Genomic DNA, 22,501 nt, shown 5'->3' with positions numbered 1-22,501 from the left:
TATTTCCTGCACCTGTCAGAAACCGGCATAATGGAGGAGCTGAGAGAGAGGAAAGGAGCCTAGAAGTGAACCTGGAGGATGTAGGTGCCAGAAGGTTTTTTCTTTGCAGGGGGTGGGATTGTTAGGGAATTGGGAAGCCTCCCCCATGCAGACCCTAGCTGATCCCAGGGCTTTCCCATTCAGTCAGACACATCTGCCCCTGTCCCTGCACCCCTCATCCCCATGGGTCTCTGCGGCACCCCGTCCCCAGGCAAAGCTCTCACCCCACAGCTCCTGAGCCCATGACCAGTCTGTCCCGCACACTAACCATTTTGTGACCTCCCCAGTAGCGCTGTGTGCCCTACTCTGACCTAACCTAGCTCCACGGGCAGGGTGCTGTGGTGAACTTCAACTCCTGGGGAAAATTCTGTAGCACTAGGCATAGAATTTTTTTTTCCTCGCATAAAATATGTTTTGCTTAAGAAATACTGTAGTTCTGCCTTTTTCCCCACCAGAGGCCGCTGTGGTGCCAGAATAGCCAGTTGCTTTCATGCAGCTGACTGTTCTGGCACCACAATCGCCTCTGGTGGGCAAAAGACAGAACTGCAGCACTTCTTAGGCAAAATGTATTTTATGCAGGAAAATACAAAATTATGCGGGACAGACGAATTCTGCTCATCTGCAGATGCGCAGAATTCCCCCAGGAGTACTTCTTGCTCATTAATTTACACAGTCTCCCTATCGGTATGTTCAATGAAGTGGCCTCTTGTATCCTGCAACATAGAGAAAACTGGGGTGCCCTGGCTGAAAACAAGAATGCAGCAAATTAACTTCCTGTCTGGATCTTCCACAGATCCAGAGAGGAGTAATGAGGCAGAGCTGGAAATGGAAGGCTTAATAAGGCAGTCCAGAGAAGCCTGGAATCTACAGAGAAGCAGCTACCTGTGAGCCAGAAGGAAGGAGTCTCTGAGAATGCACAGCTCCAACTGCATGGCCAGCTTGTGTACGTCAGCCTAGCTCCATTGAAGTCACTGCTGTTGTGGGGTCATGTGGTGGCCCATTCTACCAACTTACGTATTTGTACTCAACCAAATAAAATACCCATTGGAACCAAAATGAAAAACCCTGAAGGAAGTGCAAGGCTAATTGTACTGACAAGGCAAAATGAGTACTTTGTCCTCCATATCTCCTTTCCGATATTATCTAATTTGTTTCTTAATCCTATGCTGCTCTCAGAAACAGGAGCTCCTTTTGAAACAGGGAAAAAATAACACTTTTCCCTATCTATGATGTTAATAGGATTAAATGAAGTCTCTAATTTCCCTGGCATCCAAGTACATGCGATGAAAACATTTCCAGAATGATTTCAAAATTGAACCTCTTGCTCTCAGTAATTTGATTTGTAAGAAGTAGATAAAAAGCAATACAGATGATCTTAAATACATCACGATTAGTTATATTTGCAAATGAAGTGACTACATTTGCTTCCATGGCAATTATCTAATTTTGTGGAGACTGCAACTGCATGCTTCACTGGAAGGCTACACACCAAACCAAATGTCTGTCTAGTTGTGTCTACTCTCCTTAGTTTCTTTACTATGAAGCACCAACTGTTGAAAGTGTCCATTTTAGACACAAAGGGCCAGATCCTCATCTGGTGCAAATGGACATTGCTCTATTGATTGCATCAAGTGGCATTTGAGAGCAAAGAAACTAAGGGGAGCAGAGACAACTAGAAAGATATATGAAGTGGGTGTTTTGCCTCCTAAGCATATGCTGAAATCAATGAAGCTATGCCAATTTGCATAAGCTGAGGATCTGGCCCACAAATGCCTTTTCAAAAAATATATGTGGATCCTTTTGAAAATGTAGGACAAAGCATTTTTAGGAAAGGTGGACAAAGAACACCAAAAGCCTGGCCTGGAATTACTGCCTCCAGGGAGAAATTCTTGGGATCCCCGGTTTGAATCTGGCCCGAGTCTGTGGACCCAGAAGACTGATCATCTGAAGACATGTGAAATGAACCGGTGATCTCAGTCTGGTTCTTAGCTGACACGTGCCCACAGCACAAAATCCACCACAACTGGCACCCTTGTTGTAAATCTCAACAGTGAGGAGAGGGATTCTGCTGACATGGCAAGTGAACCATATTCTTAACTCTGGCTAGAGACAATCCCTGCAGAGAAAGGTTGAGCGAGGACAGCGCAAGAAGCTCATATTGCTGATCAGCATGTTGGATCTATTCTGTCAATAAAGAAAGGGCTTTACTGCCCGGAGTATTCAGTATGATGGACTAGGGAGACAAATGATCCCATATGCTGATTTCTATGTTCCTAAGTTCCTGTCATATGTGTTTCTCAGTTGTGCATGATTTTAACAGCATGTCTTTAACCTCTAGGTGCATTCATCAGGAAATCTCCACTGCAGGAACCCCACTTTGTTAAGGCCACTTTGTGCTGTATAAGCAGTCAAAAGTGGCCTTAACCCAGTTGGAGATAGCTGGTAGAAGGACCCAACCCCTGTGCTGACAGAGGTGGGTCCACAGCCTCCTGAACTAAACCCCTCTCCAACCCAAACCCAGGCACAAGGAAGGGGAGGCAGATGTGTCAGGGGTCAGACATGGGTTGGACGAGGTGGGGTGTAAACTGGAGTTCTATTATATCCAATCCTTCACCAGCAGAAGGCCCCTGAGCAATTTTATGCCAGTGGTGAAAGTCAGGACTACCTCTTTGCAGCTCTGAATCAGTGAGCTGCAAATGATTTCCTATAGCCCCCTACTTTTTCACTTGGTCTGAGCACACCTTGAACAGATGGGAGAATCATGTATATTTAATTATATCATTCAAGTCCATTTCCTTCAGAACAGATTTAAATACAGTACATTAAGTGGCAGGGGGAAGTTCTATTCATCTCCCATTTTATGTACGTCGTGCAGTTAACGTAGGAGTTTCAGCACATACCCATGAGTCCACAGATATCTCGATTCTCCAGTCATCACCAGCAAACTCCGTTGAGGCAGCATAACCGCCACTGTACGGCCATCTGGGTGCTTAAAATCCATTACAATCTGAAAACAAAGACAAAACCTTTCACACTGATTAGTATTTATGCAGCCCCATGAAAGGGCATGGCACTGTGCAGACAAAATAAAGTCTACTGGGCCAGATCTTCAGCCAGTGTCGATTGGAATAGCCACTTCTTTCTTTGAGAAGCCAGGGCCTCAAGGTCTCCCCACAGCCCTTAACATCTCCACTCTTCACTACTGCTAACTCCAAGCGCTCAAAAGTCTGAGGCAGGGTCCAAAAACCATGAAATTTGTTTTTGTTTTTTTAAGTGTCCAGACTTTAAAAAATAAATTCTTTCCATCTAAGGTATTTATACGGCCCCCTTCATTGCAGCATCTGAGCATCTCATTGTCTTTAATGTATTTATCCTCACAACATCCCTATGAGGTAGGGAAGCACTATTATCCCCATTTTAGAGATGGGAAACTGAGGCAAAAAGACACTAAGTGACTTGCCAAAGGGCACATACAAGAAGCATGTAGCAGAGTAGGGAACTGAACCCACATCCCCCAAGTCCTAAACTAAAGCCCTAACCACTGGGACATCCCTTCCTCTTGTAGTTTACCTTCTGATTTCTGAACAATTCTGGTATATTTGGGTCAGACTTCTCAAGTTTAACCCTTATGGTTATGGATACGAGACTTTTTTTTCCCCTCACCAAAAGCTGAGATTCTACAAAATCAAGCAACTCTAGGAACTGAGGCTTTAAGGAAAGCACCAAATATCATGAAACTAGGAACAAAATGATGAGATTTGGCAACCTTATTTTGTTCCTGGCTGCCTATTCCCTGGATTTATTGGTACACATTTTTCAAATTGGGGAAGGCCCTGATGAGGAAGATAAGGAGCAAGGCAGACAGATGGCACTTAAAGAAGCTAGGTAAGAGAAGACTTACCCTGAAAGAAAGGAAGACAAAAACATATGAGAGGCAATGTCTCCAATTATGCTGAAGACCGAGTGTCATGTACTGGCCAGTGCTGCCACCTGATTTGTAACCTACCAAGTGTAAGACTTAAAAAAACCCAAAACTTTTTATGGTATGTTGAATCCAAACACATTGAGCCATGTCCAGCCTATGGACATACAGAAGTTTAGCAAAGATGAAATGGTGCAGTGATCAGTCACTTAGCAAAGAAAGAAAGAAATGTGAGGCAGAGACTGTCATATTAGACTCTTCTTCAAAAGCTGCAAATTAACAATTGAAATAGTTTTCTTTAAAATACACCATTACCAGTGCGAACTGGGAAAATCTATAATGGCATTTAAATACATAGGAAGAGCTCATTGTAGTTCATGCTCTGGTAGCACCCACAATCAAGGCACCACTGTGCCAAGGGTTGTAGGAACACATCCAATGACAGGGTCCCTCCCCTGAAGAATTTACGATCTAAGCTGAGACAAGAACCGATGAGTTTAACAAACCACAGCACTGAAAGGGGAGGGAGGAGGAGTGTAATAGGAATAAGCTTACATGGCTACAGGTCACCTGTGTTGCACAGGAGCGGCACCAGGGTTTTTGCCATCATAGGCGGCAGTGCTCCTCCTCTGAGCATTCGGTGGCAGGGGTCCTTCCACTCCACATCTTCGAGGCACTTCGGCGGCAGGTCCTAGAGTGAGTGAAGGACCCGCTGCCAAATTTCCGCCGAAGACCCGGAGCGAAAGGACCACCCGCTGCCAAATTTCTGCCGAGGGTGGCAAAATGCCACCCTGCAAATCCTGCCACCTTAGGCGACTGCCTAGGGTCACCTAGTGGAAGCACCAGCCCTGCACTGTTTGATAACATACAGGGCTTGATAAAGCATAACATACAGGGCTTGATAAAGCCCTGGCTGGGATGATTTAGTTGGGAATTAGCCCTGCTTTGAGCAGGGGTTTGGACTAGATGACCTCCTGAGGTCCCTTCCAACCCTGATATTCTATGATAACTAAATAGCAGCCCCCACCCTTATACTTATCAGTTGGCAGTTTCCTGTAGGCATCCCGTAGTGCAGTTTCCTGTAGCCCAGAGCCCTTTAAATCCCGCCCGCAGCTCTGGCAGCCAGGCTGGGGATGGGATTTAAAGGGCTCGCAGCTCCCGCGGCTGCAGGGAGCCCAGAGCCCTTTAAATTCTGCCCGCAGCTCCGGCAGCCGGGCTGGGGCCAGGATTTAAAGGGCTCGCAGCTCCCCACCACTGCAGGGAGCCCCAAGCCCTTTAAATCCCCCCCGCAGCTCCGGCAGCTTGGCTGGAGCCAGGATTTAAAGGGCTCGGAGTTCCCCCGGCTTGAAGCTCCCGGGGAGCTCCGAGCCCTTTAAATCCCGGTCCCAGCCCAGCCGCCGGAGCTGTAGAGGGGATTTAAAGGGCTCAGGGCTCCACGGCGGCCAGACCGCCAGGCCCTTTAATTTGCCCCTGAGCCCCGGAGGCTCCCAGCCACCTCTGCACTGGGAGCCCCAGGTTGATTTAAAGGCCCTCGGGCTCCCAGCCACAGCCAGTGCCCCAGGGCCTTTAAATCTTGAGAGGCCCCACCTCATCCAGTTGAGGCCACGTCTTCCCTCAGGACTCTGGCAGTACTGGTAAGTCCCGTAAGTTACTTTCACCCCTGACCCCTTCCTACACCCTCTCCTGCACCTCAAACCCCTGCCTCGGTCCCTCATACAATTTCCCTACCCAGATGTGGCCCTCTGTTTAAAAAGTTTGCCCACCCTTGACCTAGAGCAAACAATAATTTGACTTTTTTTGTCTTAGCAACAAATCTGAGGGTCAGACTAAGAGCCAGAATTTAGGAACACACTATGAACATCTGAAGGAAGGGACTGTAATTCCTATGTCAGTGTTTCTTGTTTCCACCTAGAATCATCAGACCTGAAGACTTAAAAACCTAAACAACATAATTTCTGCCACTCTTAGACTGTAGTACAGTAAAGAACATTTAACCCTGCTGAGTTTTTGCAGACCTCTCTTCTCATCTCTCAAAGAACTATTGCTGACTGAAGTAGATAACACTCCCACACTTGTGTGTGTCTCTAGCCTATCAGAACATTCAGTTGTTACCGTCAGACACACAAAAAGGAAAAATTAAGTCATTTGGTCCTCTTTTTAATTCACTAAGGACTCACAATCAATAAAGCTACTCAGCAACCACTGAATCAATCTGCTTCATGACAGTTCTGCTACACAGGAGCTATTTCCAATTACTATTTTTGTTTTTTACCCATTTTCTTTATTATCTGAGGTGGCAAAGCCAATAAAGATCAAATTTCCAGCTAGCCCACGGTGCTTGTTGATAAAAATGCTGGATGCTTTGATCTTCTACACCTTTTACAATCTTTCTTTGTTCTATGGAAAAAATACATGCCTCTACGCACATCAAAAACCTGAAAGATACGTAAGGAGCTAAAAATATCCCCTTATACAGGTAAATACCACGTCATGATGCTGGGTTATTTAAGGGATAATATTCATGATGATGGAGTATATGAATCAGTAAACAGCTTTCAAAGATGGTTAAACATCAAAGCAAAGCAGACACCTACATCCTGAACACTTTTCCTATTACATAAAATATAGGAAAATGCCAAGAAAGAAAAAGAAAAGAGAAAAAGATGAAATAAAAAAAGAGTACAAGAATTCTGTGCTGCCCCTGCCGCTGAGCTGACATCGTATTTCATGGAAGGCAACAAGGACAGAAGTGAATAATTGTTCCGGACTCTAGAAAGGGAGAAGTTGTCCAAAGGTGGATAAGGAATGATGCAACTGGATATACATAATGTCAATAAGGATTTCACTCTTGGCTGTGAAGGAATAACTTCCCACTTTTCTGGGATTTGACTCTGGTGTAATTTATATTCAATATTAATCTAAAACTTTCTGGCAAGCATGGTTTAGTGGCTAAAACACTGGGCTGGGAGTCAGACTATGGAATATTATTCCAGGCTCTGTCACTGATTTGCTGAGTGACATAGGGTAAGCCATATAATCTCTCTGTGCCTCTGTTTCTCAAAATGTAAAATAATGCCTACCTCATAAGGCTGCTGTGAAACTAAACGGCCCAATCCTGCAAATAAGTCTGCCTGAACAGACCTCTGTGCCCACACCATGCCCCAGCGAAACAGTGGGGTTCCATGTGAGTGCTGGAGTCTGTCTTCACAGAGTTACTCAAAAGATTGATGCCTAAAATTTTACTGTTTGTACTGTGCTGTGTGATTAAATGCAAAGAGCACATTAAATGTCAGCTTACGCAAGTTCTCAGCATCAGAATTCTGAGCAGCACTAGAATATGGGGGGGAGGAGGAGGTGTCATTTCACCAAAATAATCTACTTATTTAAATTATATCAGATCTAGAAAAACATGTTATCTAATCTATCCAGGTATTTATGCTGCACACATGACCACAGAATCTGAATATGGTCTGGAATATGAAACTATGATGAAGTTGATATGCCTCATCAATTCTCACCCTCGGAATCTCAGTACACCCCACCCCCCCATAAAAAAATCAGGCTAACACTTTATCTGATTTATGCCAAAACATATTAATGACGACTAACTACTTAGCTGCATAGATACTATGCTGATGGGAGTCAGATAAATACTTAATAGATTTTCTTTCACCAAAAAGTGTGTTCAGTTTTCCGTCAAAATGCTGCATAATTTTCTTTTGATTCTTCGTTTCATATATCCTTCACCATGTGCTGCTTATCCCACACTGTTTTGTTAATCTCTTTTTAAAGTGTAGTCCATTATACTGATTTTCAAACCATTATAATCTCAAATACATTATTGGCATCATTTCATTCGTTTTTCAGGATCTTACACAGCTAGTATTTGCTTGATAACCATAAGAAAGGCAGAATAGCTAACAAGTAGGGTAGGATACTATGATCCTGGACTCTGTGCCAAGCAAATGACTCAGTGAGCCAGATTCTCTGTCTGCTCTGTTCCCTTTGCAAGATTTGGGTGGTGCCAGGGGAATGGAAGGCAGCTGCAACTTCCCCACGGGGGGTTCCCCTTGAATGCTCCCTCTGTGCACAGCTAGCAGGTGGCTCCTTAGGAGCCGTGACCAGCTGGTGCAGCTGGGACTGGTGCAGAACTGACCAGAGGATCAGGCAGCTGCAACTATCTCCCTTACAGCCCCGACTCTGCTGCGCTCTGTGGTATCCGACTGCAGCAGTGAATACTGGCCACTGGCCTTGCAGGGTCTCAGTACTCCTCATGAGGAATGAAAGATAGCATGAGGATAAACACGCCTTCCCTTCTTCAAAGGCATATTGCATGACTGAACTCACTCATGTTGGTGATGCGCTTTGAGACGTTTGGCTGGAAGGTGAGGTAGAAGTTCAGAGTGCTAGTATTCCTAATCTCTAAAGTCACACTTCCACTAAACGGTCTGCCATTGCAATAGCCCATCTTTCTGCAGTCCTGACAGAACAAGGAGTAATGGTCTCAGGTTGCAGGGGGGGAGGTCTAGGCTGGATATTAGGAAAAACTTTTTCACTAGGAGGGTGGTGAAGCACTGGAATGAGTCACCTAGGAGGTGGTGGAATCTCCTTCCTTAGAGGTTTTTTAAGTCAGGCTTGACAAAGCCCTGGCTGGGATGATTTAGTTGGGGATTGGTCCTGCTTTGAGCAGGGGTTTAGATTAGATGACCTCCTGAGGTCCCTTCCAACTCTGATATTCTATGACTCTATGATTCGTAATGTGTTTGCTTCCCATTCACCAATCATTCATCCTCTCCAAACTTCCATATCAACAGTAGGCTACTGAAAAACAAACCAACCAACCAATCGCATGCCACCTCTGCCATGCTAAAGACTCTCACTATCTCTTCTTCCAAGGCTCTTATTTCTTCAGCATGCTGAAATGTAATTCGTCAGGCCCTCCTGCTTTCCCAGCTTCCCAATTACATAAGCAGCTCCCTGTACTAAGCCTCAAAGCATCTGATGTTAGAATTTTGCATGAGAGAACACCCATTCCCGTAGTGGAGAGATAAATCATTTCATTGGCTCACTCTCTCCTCTGCCACAGTTATAACTTAATCCCCTCTGGAAAGTGTGATCCAGCCCCAGAATGTGACCTTCAGCTCCTTCTGTGATTGCTGAAACAAAGACACAGTCAGGTTCTCAGCAGTATCTAGTTTATTTCAATTCACTAACTTCCCACTCTCATCCTTTAATAAAGGGCCTCTCTAATTCTGCGCTCAGCCACTTGCTTTCTGTGTACTAAAGGAGTTTAATGGTTTAGTCTTTAATTTATTTCTTCTACTGACCTAGCTTTTCTTAGCAATATTTTACCACTTGAGGGAAGTGGACCCCAAACGGTGGGGCGCACCCCCTGTGGGTGGTGTAGAGACAGGGCCGGCTCTGGCTTTTTTGCCGCCTCAAGCAAAAAAAAAAGTGGGAGGAGGGGCAGCCAGAGCAGCAAAGTAGGAGGGAGGAAAAAATGGCACGGCCAGAGTAGCAAAGCGGGGGAGAAAAAAAAAAACAAAAAAACGGCATGGCTGGAGTGGCAAAGCAGGGGGAAAAAACAAAAAATAACCCCTGCGGCATGGCCAGGGTGCAGGGGGACTCCCTACGCTGCAGACGTGCCCCGGTTAGCAGAGGGGAGGGAGAGGGAGCGGGGGGAAGAGACAGAATGGGGGAAGTCAGGGCTTCAGCGGGGGGCTCACCACACGGCCCCGACCAACGCACCACCTGCCAGGCAGACTCCGCACCACTCCGGTCGGCAGGGAGGGAAGGACATGGGCTGCCGGGCTTGTTGCAGACCTGGCACCGGCTGGGGCAGATGGAGCGTGCAGCCCGCTCCCAGCAGGGCACTCCGCTCCTCTGCGCCGCCACCCCCTACATGGCAGCCGGATCGGTGAAGCAAAAAAAGAAGCGGCCGTGCCACCCTAAGATTGGGGGGACTGCCGCCTCGTAGAATCTGCCGCCCCAAGCACCAGCTTGCTCAGCTGGTGCCTGGAGCCGGCCCTGTGTGGAGGAACATTCAGGAGTGGGATGCAACAGGGCCTGGATCAGCCCCCACGGGGGGTGCAGAGAGAGCTCCATCCAGCCCTGCTCCGCCCCCAGGCCAGCTCCACCTCTAGCCCCAGCTCTTTCCCCATCTCCAGTTCTCCTTCCAGCTCCGTCGTCGGTGGAGAAGGGGCCTATCATAACCTTAGTCCCAGATTTGGACCTTAGCGTCCAAAATATGGGGGTTAGCATGAAAACCTCCAAGCTTAGCTACCAGCTTGGACCTGGTACTTGCTGGCACCACCCAAAAAATTAGAGTGTTTTGGGGCACTCTGGTCCCCCTGAAAAACCTTCCCTGGGGACCCCAAGACCCAAATCCCTTGAGTCTCACAACAAAGGGAAATAATCCTTTTTCCCTTCCCCCCTCCAGGTGCTCCTGGAGAGATACACAGACACCAGCTCTGTGAATCCAAACAGAGTGACTCCCCCTCTCCGTTCCCAGTCCTGGAAACAAAAAGCACTTTCCTATTCCCCCAGAGGCAATGCAAAATCAGGCTAGCAAATCCAACACACAGATCTCCCCGATTTCTTCCTCCCACCAATTCCCTGGTGAGTACAGACTCAATTTCCCTGAAATTTCCCAGTAAAGAAAACTTCAACAGGTCTTAAAAGAAAGCTTTATATAAAAAAGAAAGGAAAAATACATACAAATGGTCTCTCTGTATTAAGGTGACAAGATACAGGGTCGATTGCTTAAAAGAATATTGAATAAACAGCCTTATTCAAAAAGAATACAAATCAAAGCACTCCAGCACTTATATTCATGCAAATACCAAAGAAAAGAAACCATATAACTTACTATCTGATCTCTTTGTCCTTACACTTAGAAACAGAAGACTAGAAAGTAGAAACTACTTCTCCAAAGCTCAGAAAAAGCAGGCAGACAGACAAAAGACTCAGACACAAACTTCCCTCCACCCAGAGTTGAAAAAATCCGGTTTTCTGATTGGTCCTCTGGTCAGGTGCTTCAGGTGAAAGAGACATTAACCCTTAGCTATCTGTTTATGACATGCCCCCCAAACTGCAGACAGTGGGGAAGCTCACTGGCGGCGATTTCCTTCTAGAACTTGAAAATAAACAGATTAATACAACACATGCACCTTTACATATACCCCTAAGTATATAACTAACAGACTTCTACATTTTAAGAACACTTTTTAACTACTGAATTCTGGGAAACTCTCACGGGAGAGTGCATCAGCTACTTTGTTAGAAGCTCCTGTGATGTGCTGAATTTCAAAATCAAAATCTTGGAGAGCTAAACTCCAACGAAGAAGTTTTTTGTTGTTCCCCTTGGCAGTATGAAGCCACTTTAGTGCAGCATGGTCAGTTTGTAGTTGGAACCGCCGTCCCCAAACATATGGGCGTAGCTTTTCCAGGGCGTACACAATGGCATAGCATTCCTTTTCACTGACTGACCAGTGACTTTCCCTCTCAGACAGTTTCTTGCTGAGAAACACGACAGGATGGAAGTTGTGATCTGTTGCTTCCTGCATGAGCACTGCTCCTATACCACGCTCAGATGCATCTGTGGTTACTAGGAATGGCTTGTCAAAGTCCGGGGCCCTGAGCACAGGGTCAGACATGAGCATCGCCTTAAGCTGGGTAAAGGCCTTTTGACACTCATCAGTCCACTTAACGGCATTTGGCTGGGTCTTTTTGGTCAGGTCGGTCAGTGGGGCAGCGATTTGGCTGTAGTGTGGTACAAATCGCCTGTAGTATCCGGCCAAGCCTAAGAAGGATTGGACCTGCTTCTTGGACCGTGGGACAGGCCACTTTTGGATAGCATCCACCTTGGCCTGTAGGGGGTTTATGGTTCCTCGACCCACCTGGTGCCCCAGGTAAGTCACTCTGTTTTGGCCTATTTGACACTTTTTGGCCTTATCAGTTAGTCCTGCCTGCCTGATGCGCTCAAAGACCTTTTCCAGGTGTAGTAGGTGTTCGGGCCAGGAGTCTGAAAAAATGGCCACATCATCGAGGTAGGCAACTGCAAATTCTCCCAGTCCAGCTAGTAGACCATCTACCAGCCTCTGGAAGGTGGCGGGTGCATTTCGAAGGCCGAAAGGAAGGACATTGAATTCATACACCCCCGCATGGGTGACGAATGCTGACCTCTCCTTGGCAGGTTCATCTAGCGGTACTTGCCAGTACCCCTTGGTTAAGTCTATTGTAGAGATGAACTGGGCACGTCCCAACTTCTCCAATAGCTCATCGGTACGTGGCATTGGATAGTTGTCTGGACGAGTTACAGCATTTAGCTTACGGTAGTCCACGCAAAAGCGTATTTCCCCATCTGGTTTGGGTACCAGAACCACTGGAGATGCCCATGCACTAGTAGATGGGTGGATTATACCCATCTGTAGCATGTTCTGGATCTCCCGTTCTATAGCAGCTTGGGCATGAGGAGACACCCGGTAGGGTGGGGTTCTGATTGGGTGAGCATTACCTGTATCAATGGAGTGGTATGCCCGTTCAGTCCGTCCTGGGGTGGCTGAGAACAATGGGGCGAAGCTAGTGCACAGCTCCTTGATTTGTTGCCGCTGCAGACGTTCCAGGGTGGTTGAGAGGTTCACCTCTTCCACGCCACCGTCTTTTTTCCCGTCGTAGTAGACACCATCAGGCCACTCAGCATCATCTCCTTGGACTGTAAACTGACAAACCTGTAAGTCTCTGGAATAGAAAGGCTTGAGAGAATTAACATGGTACACTTTAGGCTTTAGTGAGGAATTGGGAAATGCTATGAGGTAGTTTACAGCTCCCAGGCGCTCTTGGACCGTGAATGGCCCTTCCCATGATGCTTCCATCTTATGGGCCTGTTGCGCCTTCAAGACCATAACCTGGTCTCCTACCTTGAAGGAACGTTCTCTGGCATGTCTGTCATACCAGGCCTTTTGCTCTTCTTGAGCATCCTTTAGATTCTCTCTAGCAAGGGCTAAAGAGTGTCGGAGGGTGCTTTGTAGGTTGCTTACAAAGTCCAGAATGTTAGTTCCTGGAGAAGGCGTAAACCCCTCCCATTGCTGCTTCACCAACTGTAACGGCCCCTTAACCTCGTGATCATACACAAGTTCAAATGGTGAAAACCCTAAACTGGGATGTGGTACAGCCCTGTAGGCAAACAGCAACTGCTGCAACACTAGGTCCCAATTATTGGAGAATTCGTTGATGAATTTTCGTATCATGGACCCCAAAGTTCCATTGAACCTTTCCACCAGGCCATTGGTTTGATGGTGGTATGGGGTGGCAACCAAGTGATTCACCCCATGAGTTTCCCACAGTTTTTCCATGGTCCCTGCCAGGAAATTAGACCCTGAATCTGTAAGGATGTCGGAGGGCCAACCTACCCTGGCAAAAATGTCTGTTAGGGCCAGGCACACAGTGTTAGCCCTGGTGTTGCCTAGAGCTACTGCTTCCGGCCATCGGGTAGCAAAGTCCACTAAAGTCAGTATGTACTCCTTTCCTCTGGGTGTCTTTTTTGGGAAGGGACCCAGAATATCCACAGCTACTCGCTGAAATGGGACCTCAGTTATGGGGAGTGGCTGGAGAGGGGCCTTGACCTGGTCTTGAGGCTTTCCCACTCTTTGGCATACCTCACAAGACCGGACATACTTGGCAACGTCCTTGCCCATCCCCTCCCAGTGGAAGGACTTCCCCAACCGGTCTTTGGTTCTGTTCACCCCAGCATGGCCACTGGGATGATCATGGGCTAAGCTTAAGAGCTTCCCCCGGTACTTAGTTGGAACCACCAACTGTTTTTGCGGCTGCCATTCTTCCCGGTGTCCACCAGAAAGAATTTCCTTGTATAAAAGTCCTTGGTCTATAACAAACCGGGATCGATTAGAAGAGCTGAGAGGCGGTGGGGTGTTCCGTGCCGCCGCCCACGCTTTCTGAAGGCTGTCATCTGCTTCCTGCTCAGTCTGGAACTGTTCCCTTGAGGCTGGGGTCACCAGTTCTTCCTCAGACTGTGGACTTGGGCTTGGTCCCTCTGGAAGCGATGTAGGTGATGGGGTTGTTTCCGTTGCTGGTGAACCGCTCTCCGCTGGTGCACCTGAGGGTATTTCAGGCTCTGGCTGAGCCTTTTGGGTATGGCTGTCTGTTGCTTCTGCCAGTTGTGGCTCGCTGGCGCCCACTGGTGTTGAGTTTGAAGATGGGGTTGCAATCGCTGGTGCTGGTTGCTGTTCCAGTTCCGGGCCTGGGACTGGAGGTGCTGTGGCTGTTTCAGTGGTTGGCATGGAATCTGGATCCACTACCTCGGTCTGGGTCTCTGGTAACACAGACGGGGCGTCTGTGGACGGTTCAGGAACAGGAATGGGTCTGGAAGCTTGCCTGGTTTGGCTACGTGTAACCATTCCCACTCTCTTGGCCCGCCTCACCTGGTTGGCCAAGTCTTCCCCCAGTAGCATGGGGATAGGATAATTGTCATAGACTGCAAAAGTCCACATTCCTGACCAGCCTTTGTACTGGACAGGCAGTTGAGCTGTAGGCAAGTCTACAGCTTGTGACATGAAGGGGTAAATTGTAACTTTGGCCTTTGGGTTGATGAATTTGGGGTCAACGAAGGATTGGTGGATAGCTGACACTTGTGCCCCCGTGTCTCTCCACGCAGTAACCTTCTTTCCGCCCACTCTCAAATTTTCCCTTCGCTCCAAGGGTATTTGAGAGGCATCTGGGCCTGGGGATCTTTGGTGTGATGGTGGTGTAATGAATTGCACTCGCATGGTGTTCTTGGGACAGTTGGCCTTGATATGTCCCAGTTCATTACATTTAAAGCATCTTCCATCTGATGGGTCACTGGGCCGAGGTGAGTTACTGGAGACTGGTGAGGTGGAAGAGTAGGGTGTCTGTGGCTTTACTTGGGTGGTATGTGGGGTCTTTGGCTGTCCTCGGTTGTAGGGTTTATGGTCTGTGTGCCCCCTGGGGTAATCGTTCCCCTTGACAGTAGCTTTCTTGCTTTCTGCCAGTTCCATCCATTTGGCTCCAATCTCCCCCGCCTCAGCGAGATCTTTGGGTTTTCCATCTTGTATGTACCGTGTGATGTCTTCAGGAACACCATCCAAGAACTGCTCCATTTGTATGAGGAGGTGCAGTTCTTCCAAGATTTGAACGTTGTTTCCTGTTATCCAGGCCTCATAGTTTTTTGCAATGTAGTAGGCGTGTTTGGGAAATGACACCTCTGGTTTCCACTTTTGGGTTCTGAAGCGCCGACGGGCATGATCTGGGGTTATCCCCATTCTGTATCTGGCCTTGGTTTGAAAAAGTTTATAGTCATTCATTTGCTGCTTAGGCATTTCAGCTGCCACCTCTGCTAAAGGTCCACTGAGCTGTGACCTCAATTCTACCATGTACTGGTCTTCGGGGATGTTGTACCCAAGACAGGTTCTTTCAAAATTTTCCAAGAAGGCCTCGGTGTCATCCCCTGCCTTGTAGGTGGGAAATTTCCTGTGCTGTGGAGCAATAATTGGCGCCGGGTTGTTAGGGTTGGCTGGCACATGCAGCCCAGCTTTTGCCAAGTCCAGTTCATGCTTTCTCTGTTTTTCCTTCTCTTCATTTTCTTTTTGTTGTTTTTCCATTTCTCGGCGGTGGGCCAACTCTTCTTCTTCTTGTTTCCTTCGGTGGGCGAACTCTTCTTCTTCTAGTTTTCTTTTGTGTGCTGCCTGTTTGATTTGTTCTTCTCTTTCTTTCATCTCCATCTCTTTTTGTTTTATTTCCAGTTGTCGCCTGTGATCAGCTTCTTTGATTTGTTCTTCGGCCTCAATTTTTGCCTTCGAAGTCATGGTTCCTGTTTTCTTGTGTTGGGGTGCCCTCCGGTGTTTATCTTCTGCACTGCAGGTTCTCTGTTGCCTCCTGAAGTCTGCCTAGCAACAGTGCCTTTAGCTAATCTTCAATGTTAAGTAAACCTGAAAAACCACTTTATTTGCATTTATATAGTGCTGGTAATGACTCTCAATGGGAGTGCTATTGCATGACAAAAGACCTGTAACAGCTCCTTAATGGCTTCTTGCTTAACATGCAAGCCACAAACTGCCAGAGAGAGCAGAAAAAAAAAATTCTCTCTGGTTCCCTTTTAAAACCAAACTGTTTCTCTCTGCTAAAAAGCCCTTAGCAGAGAAAAGAAAAATATAATATTCCTACTGGCTTCTGGATTCTGTCTATCCTCCCACCACTGCCACTCATATCATAACCTTAGTCCCAGATTTGGACCTTAGCGTCCAAAATATGGGGGTTAGCATGAAAACCTCCAAGCTTAGCTACCAGCTTGGACCTGGTACTTGCTGCCACCACCCAAAAAATTAGAGTGTTTTGGGGCACTCTGGTCCCCCTGAAAAACCTTCCCTGGGGACCCCAAGACCCAAATCCCTTGAGTCTCACAACAAAGGGAAATAATCCTTTTTCCCTTCCCCCCTCCAGGTGCTCCTGGAGAGATACACAGACACCAGCTCTGTGAATCCAAACAGAGTGACTCCTCCTCTCCGTTCCCAGTCCTGGAAACAAAAAGCACTTTCCTATTCCCCCAGAGGGAATGCAAAATCAGGCTAGCAAATCCAACACACAGATCTCCCCGATTTCTTCCTCCCACCAATTCCCTGGTGAGTACAGACTCAATTTCCCTGAAATTTCCCAGTAAAGAAAACTTCAACAGGTCTTAAAAGAAAGCTTTATATAAAAAAGAAAGGAAAAATACATACAAATGGTCTCTCTGTATTAAGGTGACAAGATACAGGGTCAATTGCTTAAAAGAATATTGAATAAACAGCCTTATTCAAAAAGAATACAAATCAAAGCACTCCAGCACTTATATTCATGCAAATACCAAAGAAAAGAAACCATATAACTTACTATCTGATCTCTTTGTCCTTACACTTAGAAACAGAAGACTAGAAAGTAGAAACTACTTCTCCAAAGCTCAGAGAAAGCAGGCAGACAGACAAAAGACTCAGACACAAACTTCCCTCCACCCAGAGTTGAAAAAATCCGGTTTTCTGATTGGTCCTCTGGTCAGGTGCTTCAGGTGAAAGAGACATTAACCCTTAGCTATCTGTTTATGACAGGGCCACGACAGGAAGAGTCTGGGCATCACTGCTTTAGGGGGGATTTCTGCCCTCATGAAGGTGTGTGCTATTCTGCTGACATCAGTGGAATTGCATCTTCCTATGACAAGGCTGAATGTATGCGAGCCTTTAAAAATATCCATTCCATCAGCTTTCTTTCTTGATGATTTAGGTTTCTTCTGCTTTCCAATGAGGTGAAATTCAGTGGTGAGAGCACTAGATCATAATTCTGTCATGCAGGACATGTCAATGACCTCAGTGACGTAAAGAGGAATTATGGCATTTATGTCAATGTGTCCATCTCCTCAGTCTTGCATTTCATTTACTCCAGTCTAAACCTCTATGTCCTGGATGGAAATATACTTCACTGACATGTATATCCTTCCCATTCCCATCCTACAGCTCTCTCCTCTTTCTCCCCTGTTACAGACACATTAGTTTCTTGTCTGCTTTAACTCCTCCACTTGCCCCGTGACCTCATTGTATCACAGTGACCTGATCTCCTTTGTGCCCACCCTCATGCCCTCCTTTACTCTTCTGCTTAGCCTCTGACTTTCCTCTGTTTTTCCCCTCCCAATACTAACATGTTCTAGTTTCTTCCATCTTACAACACTCTTGATCCCATTTGCCTCTCCACTTATTGCCCCTCTCCCTTCCATCTCTAAGATTACTGAACACACTTTTACAATTACTGCTTGGAGTTCCCCTCCTCCAATTCCATCCTAGACCCTCTCCAATCTGGCTTCTACTCCTTGCATTCCACTGAATGTCAGAACCAGTACTCCATCCTCATCCTCCTTGACCTAGCAGCCACATTTGACGCAGTAACCCATGCCTGTCTTCTTGAACTATTGTCCTCCTTTAGCCTCTATTCTCTATTGGCTCCCTTCTTCTCTCTCTAATCGCTACTTCAGCATGTCCTTCAGAGGATCTTCCTTGCCTGCTCTCACACTTTCTGTGGGGGGTTCCACAGGGTTCAGTTTTGGTCCTCTTCTTCTATAGCTTATCTTGGGTAATTTCATTCACAAACACAAATTCAATGACTATCTTCATGCTGATGACTCACAGACCTACCTCACTACTCCAGACCTGCCTCCTTCTGTCCAAATTAAAATCTTGGCCTGTCCCTCCAACATCTCCTCATGGCATAGCCGCCGACTCCATGAGTGCTCAGGGGCTGGAGCACTTATGGGGAAAAATTAGTGGGTGCTCTGCACCCACTGGCAGCCACGCTCCCCTCACCCACCGCCCCACCTCCTTCTCCTCCCCACGAGCGCGCCGCATCCCCACTCCTCTGCTTACCTCCCAGCGCTTTCCCCCAGTCGCTACCAAACAGCTGTTTGGCGGTGTGCTAGGAGGAAGGCGGAGGGGTGGGAACGTAGCGCGCTCAGGGGCCGGGGCGGGGATTTGGGGAAGGGGTTGGAGTGGGGGCAGGGACTTTGGGGAAGGGGTGGGAAGAGGTAGGGCTGCATAGAAAGAGTGGAGTGGGGGCGGGCCAGGAGGTGGGAGGTCAAGCACCGAAGGGAAAGCAGGGAAGTTGGCATCTATGTCTCATGAAGGTCAGTCATCAGTTCAAGCTTAACATGACTAAAACAGAGCTCTTACACTACCTCCTTTCTCAATCACGGTGGACATCACACCATTCTGCCTGTCATTCAGGCCTACATCTTTGATTCAGACCTTTTTCTAGGTCCTTACATTCAGGCTATGTCTAAATCATGCCAATTCTTTCCGTATAACATCTCTAAGATACGGCTTTTCCTATCCGTCTATCCAGCTAAACCTCCCATCCAGGCTCTCATCATTTTGTGGCTCGATTACCGTAACATCCTTTTCTCTGGGCTTAACAGATACAGTCTTGCAGCCCTCATTTCCACTCAGAATGCTTCTGCAAATATCATTTTCCTAGCCCATTGCTTTGGCCATGTCACCCCTCTCTTTGCATCCCTCCACTAGCTCCCTCTTCTCTAGTGCATCAAACATACACTGCTTGTCTTTACTTCCAAGGCATTTCAGGATCTGTGTCATCTCTTATTTAGAATTGAGAGGTCAGCTCCCATCTCCAATGGGCCTGTGATGTTAGCTTGCATCACCCATTTATTAAATTTTCAAACTAGCATCTTTGTGCTTTCTCAGTTGCCAGTAGCTGGGAATGAGCAACAGGGGATGGATCACTTGATGATTACCAGTTCTGTTCATTCCCTCTGGGGCACCTGGCACTGGCAACTGTCGGAAGTCAGGATACTAGGCTAGATGGGCCTTTGGTCTGACCCAGTAGGGCCATTCTTATGTTCTCCCATGCTGCCTCTTATTCTTGGGAGGAACTCCCCACAAATATCCACCAAGCTATCTCACTATCCTCCTTCAAATTCTCCTTTGTTGTGATGTCTACAAAATACTTAAACGTTGGGCCACTGGTGTGCTGAGACCACTTCCTAGCATGCTGACCAATACTGTCTTCTTGTTTCCTTACTACCTGTCACCAATCTGTATCCATCTATTGTCTCTTGTTTTATGCTTATATATAATAACAATTGGAGCTATACCTATCTCCTAGAACTGGAAGGGACCAAAGGTCATTGAGTCCAGCCCCCTACCTTCACTAGCAGGACAAAGCGCTGATTTTTGCCCCAGATCCCTAAATGGCCCCCTCAAGGATTGAACTCACAACCCTGAGTTTAGCAGGCCAATGCTCAAACCACTGAGCTATCCCTCCCGCCTAGACCACAAAACTCTCTAGAGCAGGGACTATCTTTGTGTTTTGTGTTCGTACATCACCTAGCACCATGGAGTCCTGGTCCATGACTAGGGATCCTAGGCAATACAATAATACACATAATAAATAATAATTTACTTATTACATCTTCAGTGGTCTCACAGTTTACTTACAAACTACTATCCTTTTATTACACAACAGATATCACTAACCCTTGCTACTATATTCATATGTAAAATGACTTGGTGTGCATGTGAGTTTACGTACTTATATTGGCACCGTGTATATGTAATTTACATACACTCACTTAGTGCCAACTCTGAGACAAAAGGTGGCAGCCAACCAGAGTAGAAACAGGTATACAACTGTGGGGTTAGGGGAAGCTTTGTCTAAGGACACTTGGACAAGCTTTTTCTCCTTGCAAAAATTACTGCCTGCCCAAGGACCTTTATTGTCCGAATAATAGAACTTCAGAGTTTGCAAAATGATAACGCCATTGTGTGTGTGTGTGCATGTGCGTGTGTGTGAATTAAGTGAAAACATGCCCAACAGCTGGTAGCTGCTATCTAACTGAATCTATTAAATGTATGTAAATATACCCATCTTTGCTGTAACCTTGTTCCCACCCCACCCCAGCTATCTGGTTGTCCACCTACTGAACCTTGTTATTATTCTAATTTGTGAGTTTTCTGGGCAGGGACTGTCTTTTTGGTTTTACTAATTTGTACAGCAACAGCACACTGGGCCCCTGACTGGGTCCTCCAGGCGATTTAAGGAATAATAATTAAACTGACAATAATACTGGACAAAGAATGTGGTGAATGGGCCTTCGTGGCTTCAGAAAATGCTGCCAGACTTGAAGCAATAGGTGGCCCATGGCATGTGAGGAACCACCTCCGTACCAGGGACAGGATGAAATACTAATTTGACGTTTACTGCTCCTTCACCACTTCCATGCAGTATCTGTTATAACAGCATGAGAGTGAAGACGTTCCCTGTGCTTTATGGCGCTGGCTAGAGCAGACTGCAGATTCACCCTCCTCCCCGTTAGTCAGAAAAATGAGTCCCCTCTCTCCACAAAGACATATAGCAGCTCTGGAAACCTCCTCTATTTTCCCCACCTCTGTGAGTCTGAATCTCCTGCCCCTCCGCAGATTAGCATAGGAATCTGAGGTAGCTGGGGAGAAGGAATGAATTTTGGGCCTCATAAACCAGGGGTCCAGTTGGATTGATTCCCAGGAGACCCCAGATTTGTTCCACCTGCCCTGTTTTAACCCCAACCCTATCCCCTGGGACTGTTCTAGCCACACCACCATGTCCCCAGTATGCTGCATCTGAAACTCCCATGCAGTAAACTGCATAGTATTCACTGTCCATACCTCAGCCGGATGAAAGGCTAAACTGGCGTAGCTGGAACCAGTGGTTGTAAACAGATTAACACGTCTCAGACGCCAGCTTGTAATGGCCCCGCAGGAGCTGTTTCAAAAGGTGTGTGTTACCAGAGCACAAGACACACACACACACACACACCCCTTCCAGGAGATGGGTGGCATAGCATCTAGGCATATCCCTAGGCAACAGGAATCACCAAGTGGGCTGGTAGGGCAGCCTAATGTCCTCTTTGTGCTGCAGTGTTGAGCAGAGGGGACATATGGGGGCCCAGAATCTGGCCCTACATATACAAAACCAGTTAAGCCACACAAAAGTAAAGTCATTCCTTAGCAACCAAAATCGTACTCCCTAAAGAGACCATAAAAATAATGAAAGCCATCTTCTTGGCCAATGTTGTCTCACAGGGCAGTGAAGTATAATTCAAACACAGCATGACTTTCTTTGAAATAGATTTCTTTAAACTCATTTGGGGAGATTGCTTTATCCACTTCATGCCGTAGCTGTGTTCTTCTCCACGTCTCAAAAAGTACCATAGATGCATGAAAAGTTGTGAAATGTAACATTTTAAATAGGTTAAAAAAACAACAACCCATAACAACAGCTACACAGCTGGTATGCTGAGACCACTGGATATCATGCTGACCAGTACTGTCTCATTGTTTCCTTGAACTATTCCCATCCGTCTGTATCTCTCTATTTTCTTCTGCTTACACTTTGCTTTATTCACCTGCTGTCTATATTGTTACACGTAGAATGCAAGCTCTTTGGGGCAGGGACTGTGCCTTTGTTATATGTTTGCACAGTGCCTAGCATAATGGGGCCCTGGCCACTAGGCTATATCATAATTAAAAACAGTAATAAATCATCCTATATTCCATGGGTGAAATCTTAGCCCCACTGAAGTCAAAAACTGCCTCTGACTTCAATGGGGAGAGGATTTTATCCTATATACTTATCTAGAAATCAAAATAAAAGTGTTGACAGCCAAAGAAAGAACAGCTTATCACTGCAGAGTTCAATTATATGAACTCAAAGAAATCTGAACTCCATTTCTAGATACATTTGGATAAAAAAGTTGAGATGCTCAAAGAATGGCAGATGTCCGTTTCACCTAGCCTCCCTCCTTCCCTCCTCTCCTTGTTCATGTATTATCTTCTATTTTATTACCGAAACCCCTACTCTAATAGGCAATGTCTGTGTAGTATTGTCTGGTCTCACAGTTTTGATGAGCTGTTAAATTGCATAATTCTATCGGAAATCATGAGAAGCATTTGGAAATACATACAAGTTGTACATCATTTACCTTTTTGTACTTTT

General features: G+C 46.5%; 1 protein-coding gene across 4 annotated transcripts in view; it reads right to left on the bottom strand.

Annotated features, from left to right (window-relative positions):
• The window catches only part of ALKBH8 (alkB homolog 8, tRNA methyltransferase), a 104,881-nt gene that overhangs the window by 44,174 nt on the left and 38,206 nt on the right, over window positions 1-22,501 (bottom strand). For all 4 annotated transcript variants that reach the window (XM_050927942.1, XM_050927960.1, XM_050927967.1 and 1 more), the window contains one exon: window positions 2,940-3,046. In XM_050927942.1, coding sequence (XP_050783899.1) covers window positions 2,940-3,046 — 107 coding nt within the window. The remainder of the gene's footprint in view (window positions 1-2,939; window positions 3,047-22,501) is intronic.

The sequence above is a fragment of the Gopherus flavomarginatus genome, chromosome 1 (assembly GCF_025201925.1).
Source record: "Gopherus flavomarginatus isolate rGopFla2 chromosome 1, rGopFla2.mat.asm, whole genome shotgun sequence".
Taxonomy (NCBI): domain Eukaryota; kingdom Metazoa; phylum Chordata; order Testudines; family Testudinidae; genus Gopherus; species Gopherus flavomarginatus.
This window is presented reverse-complemented; position numbering and strand designations above follow the sequence as displayed.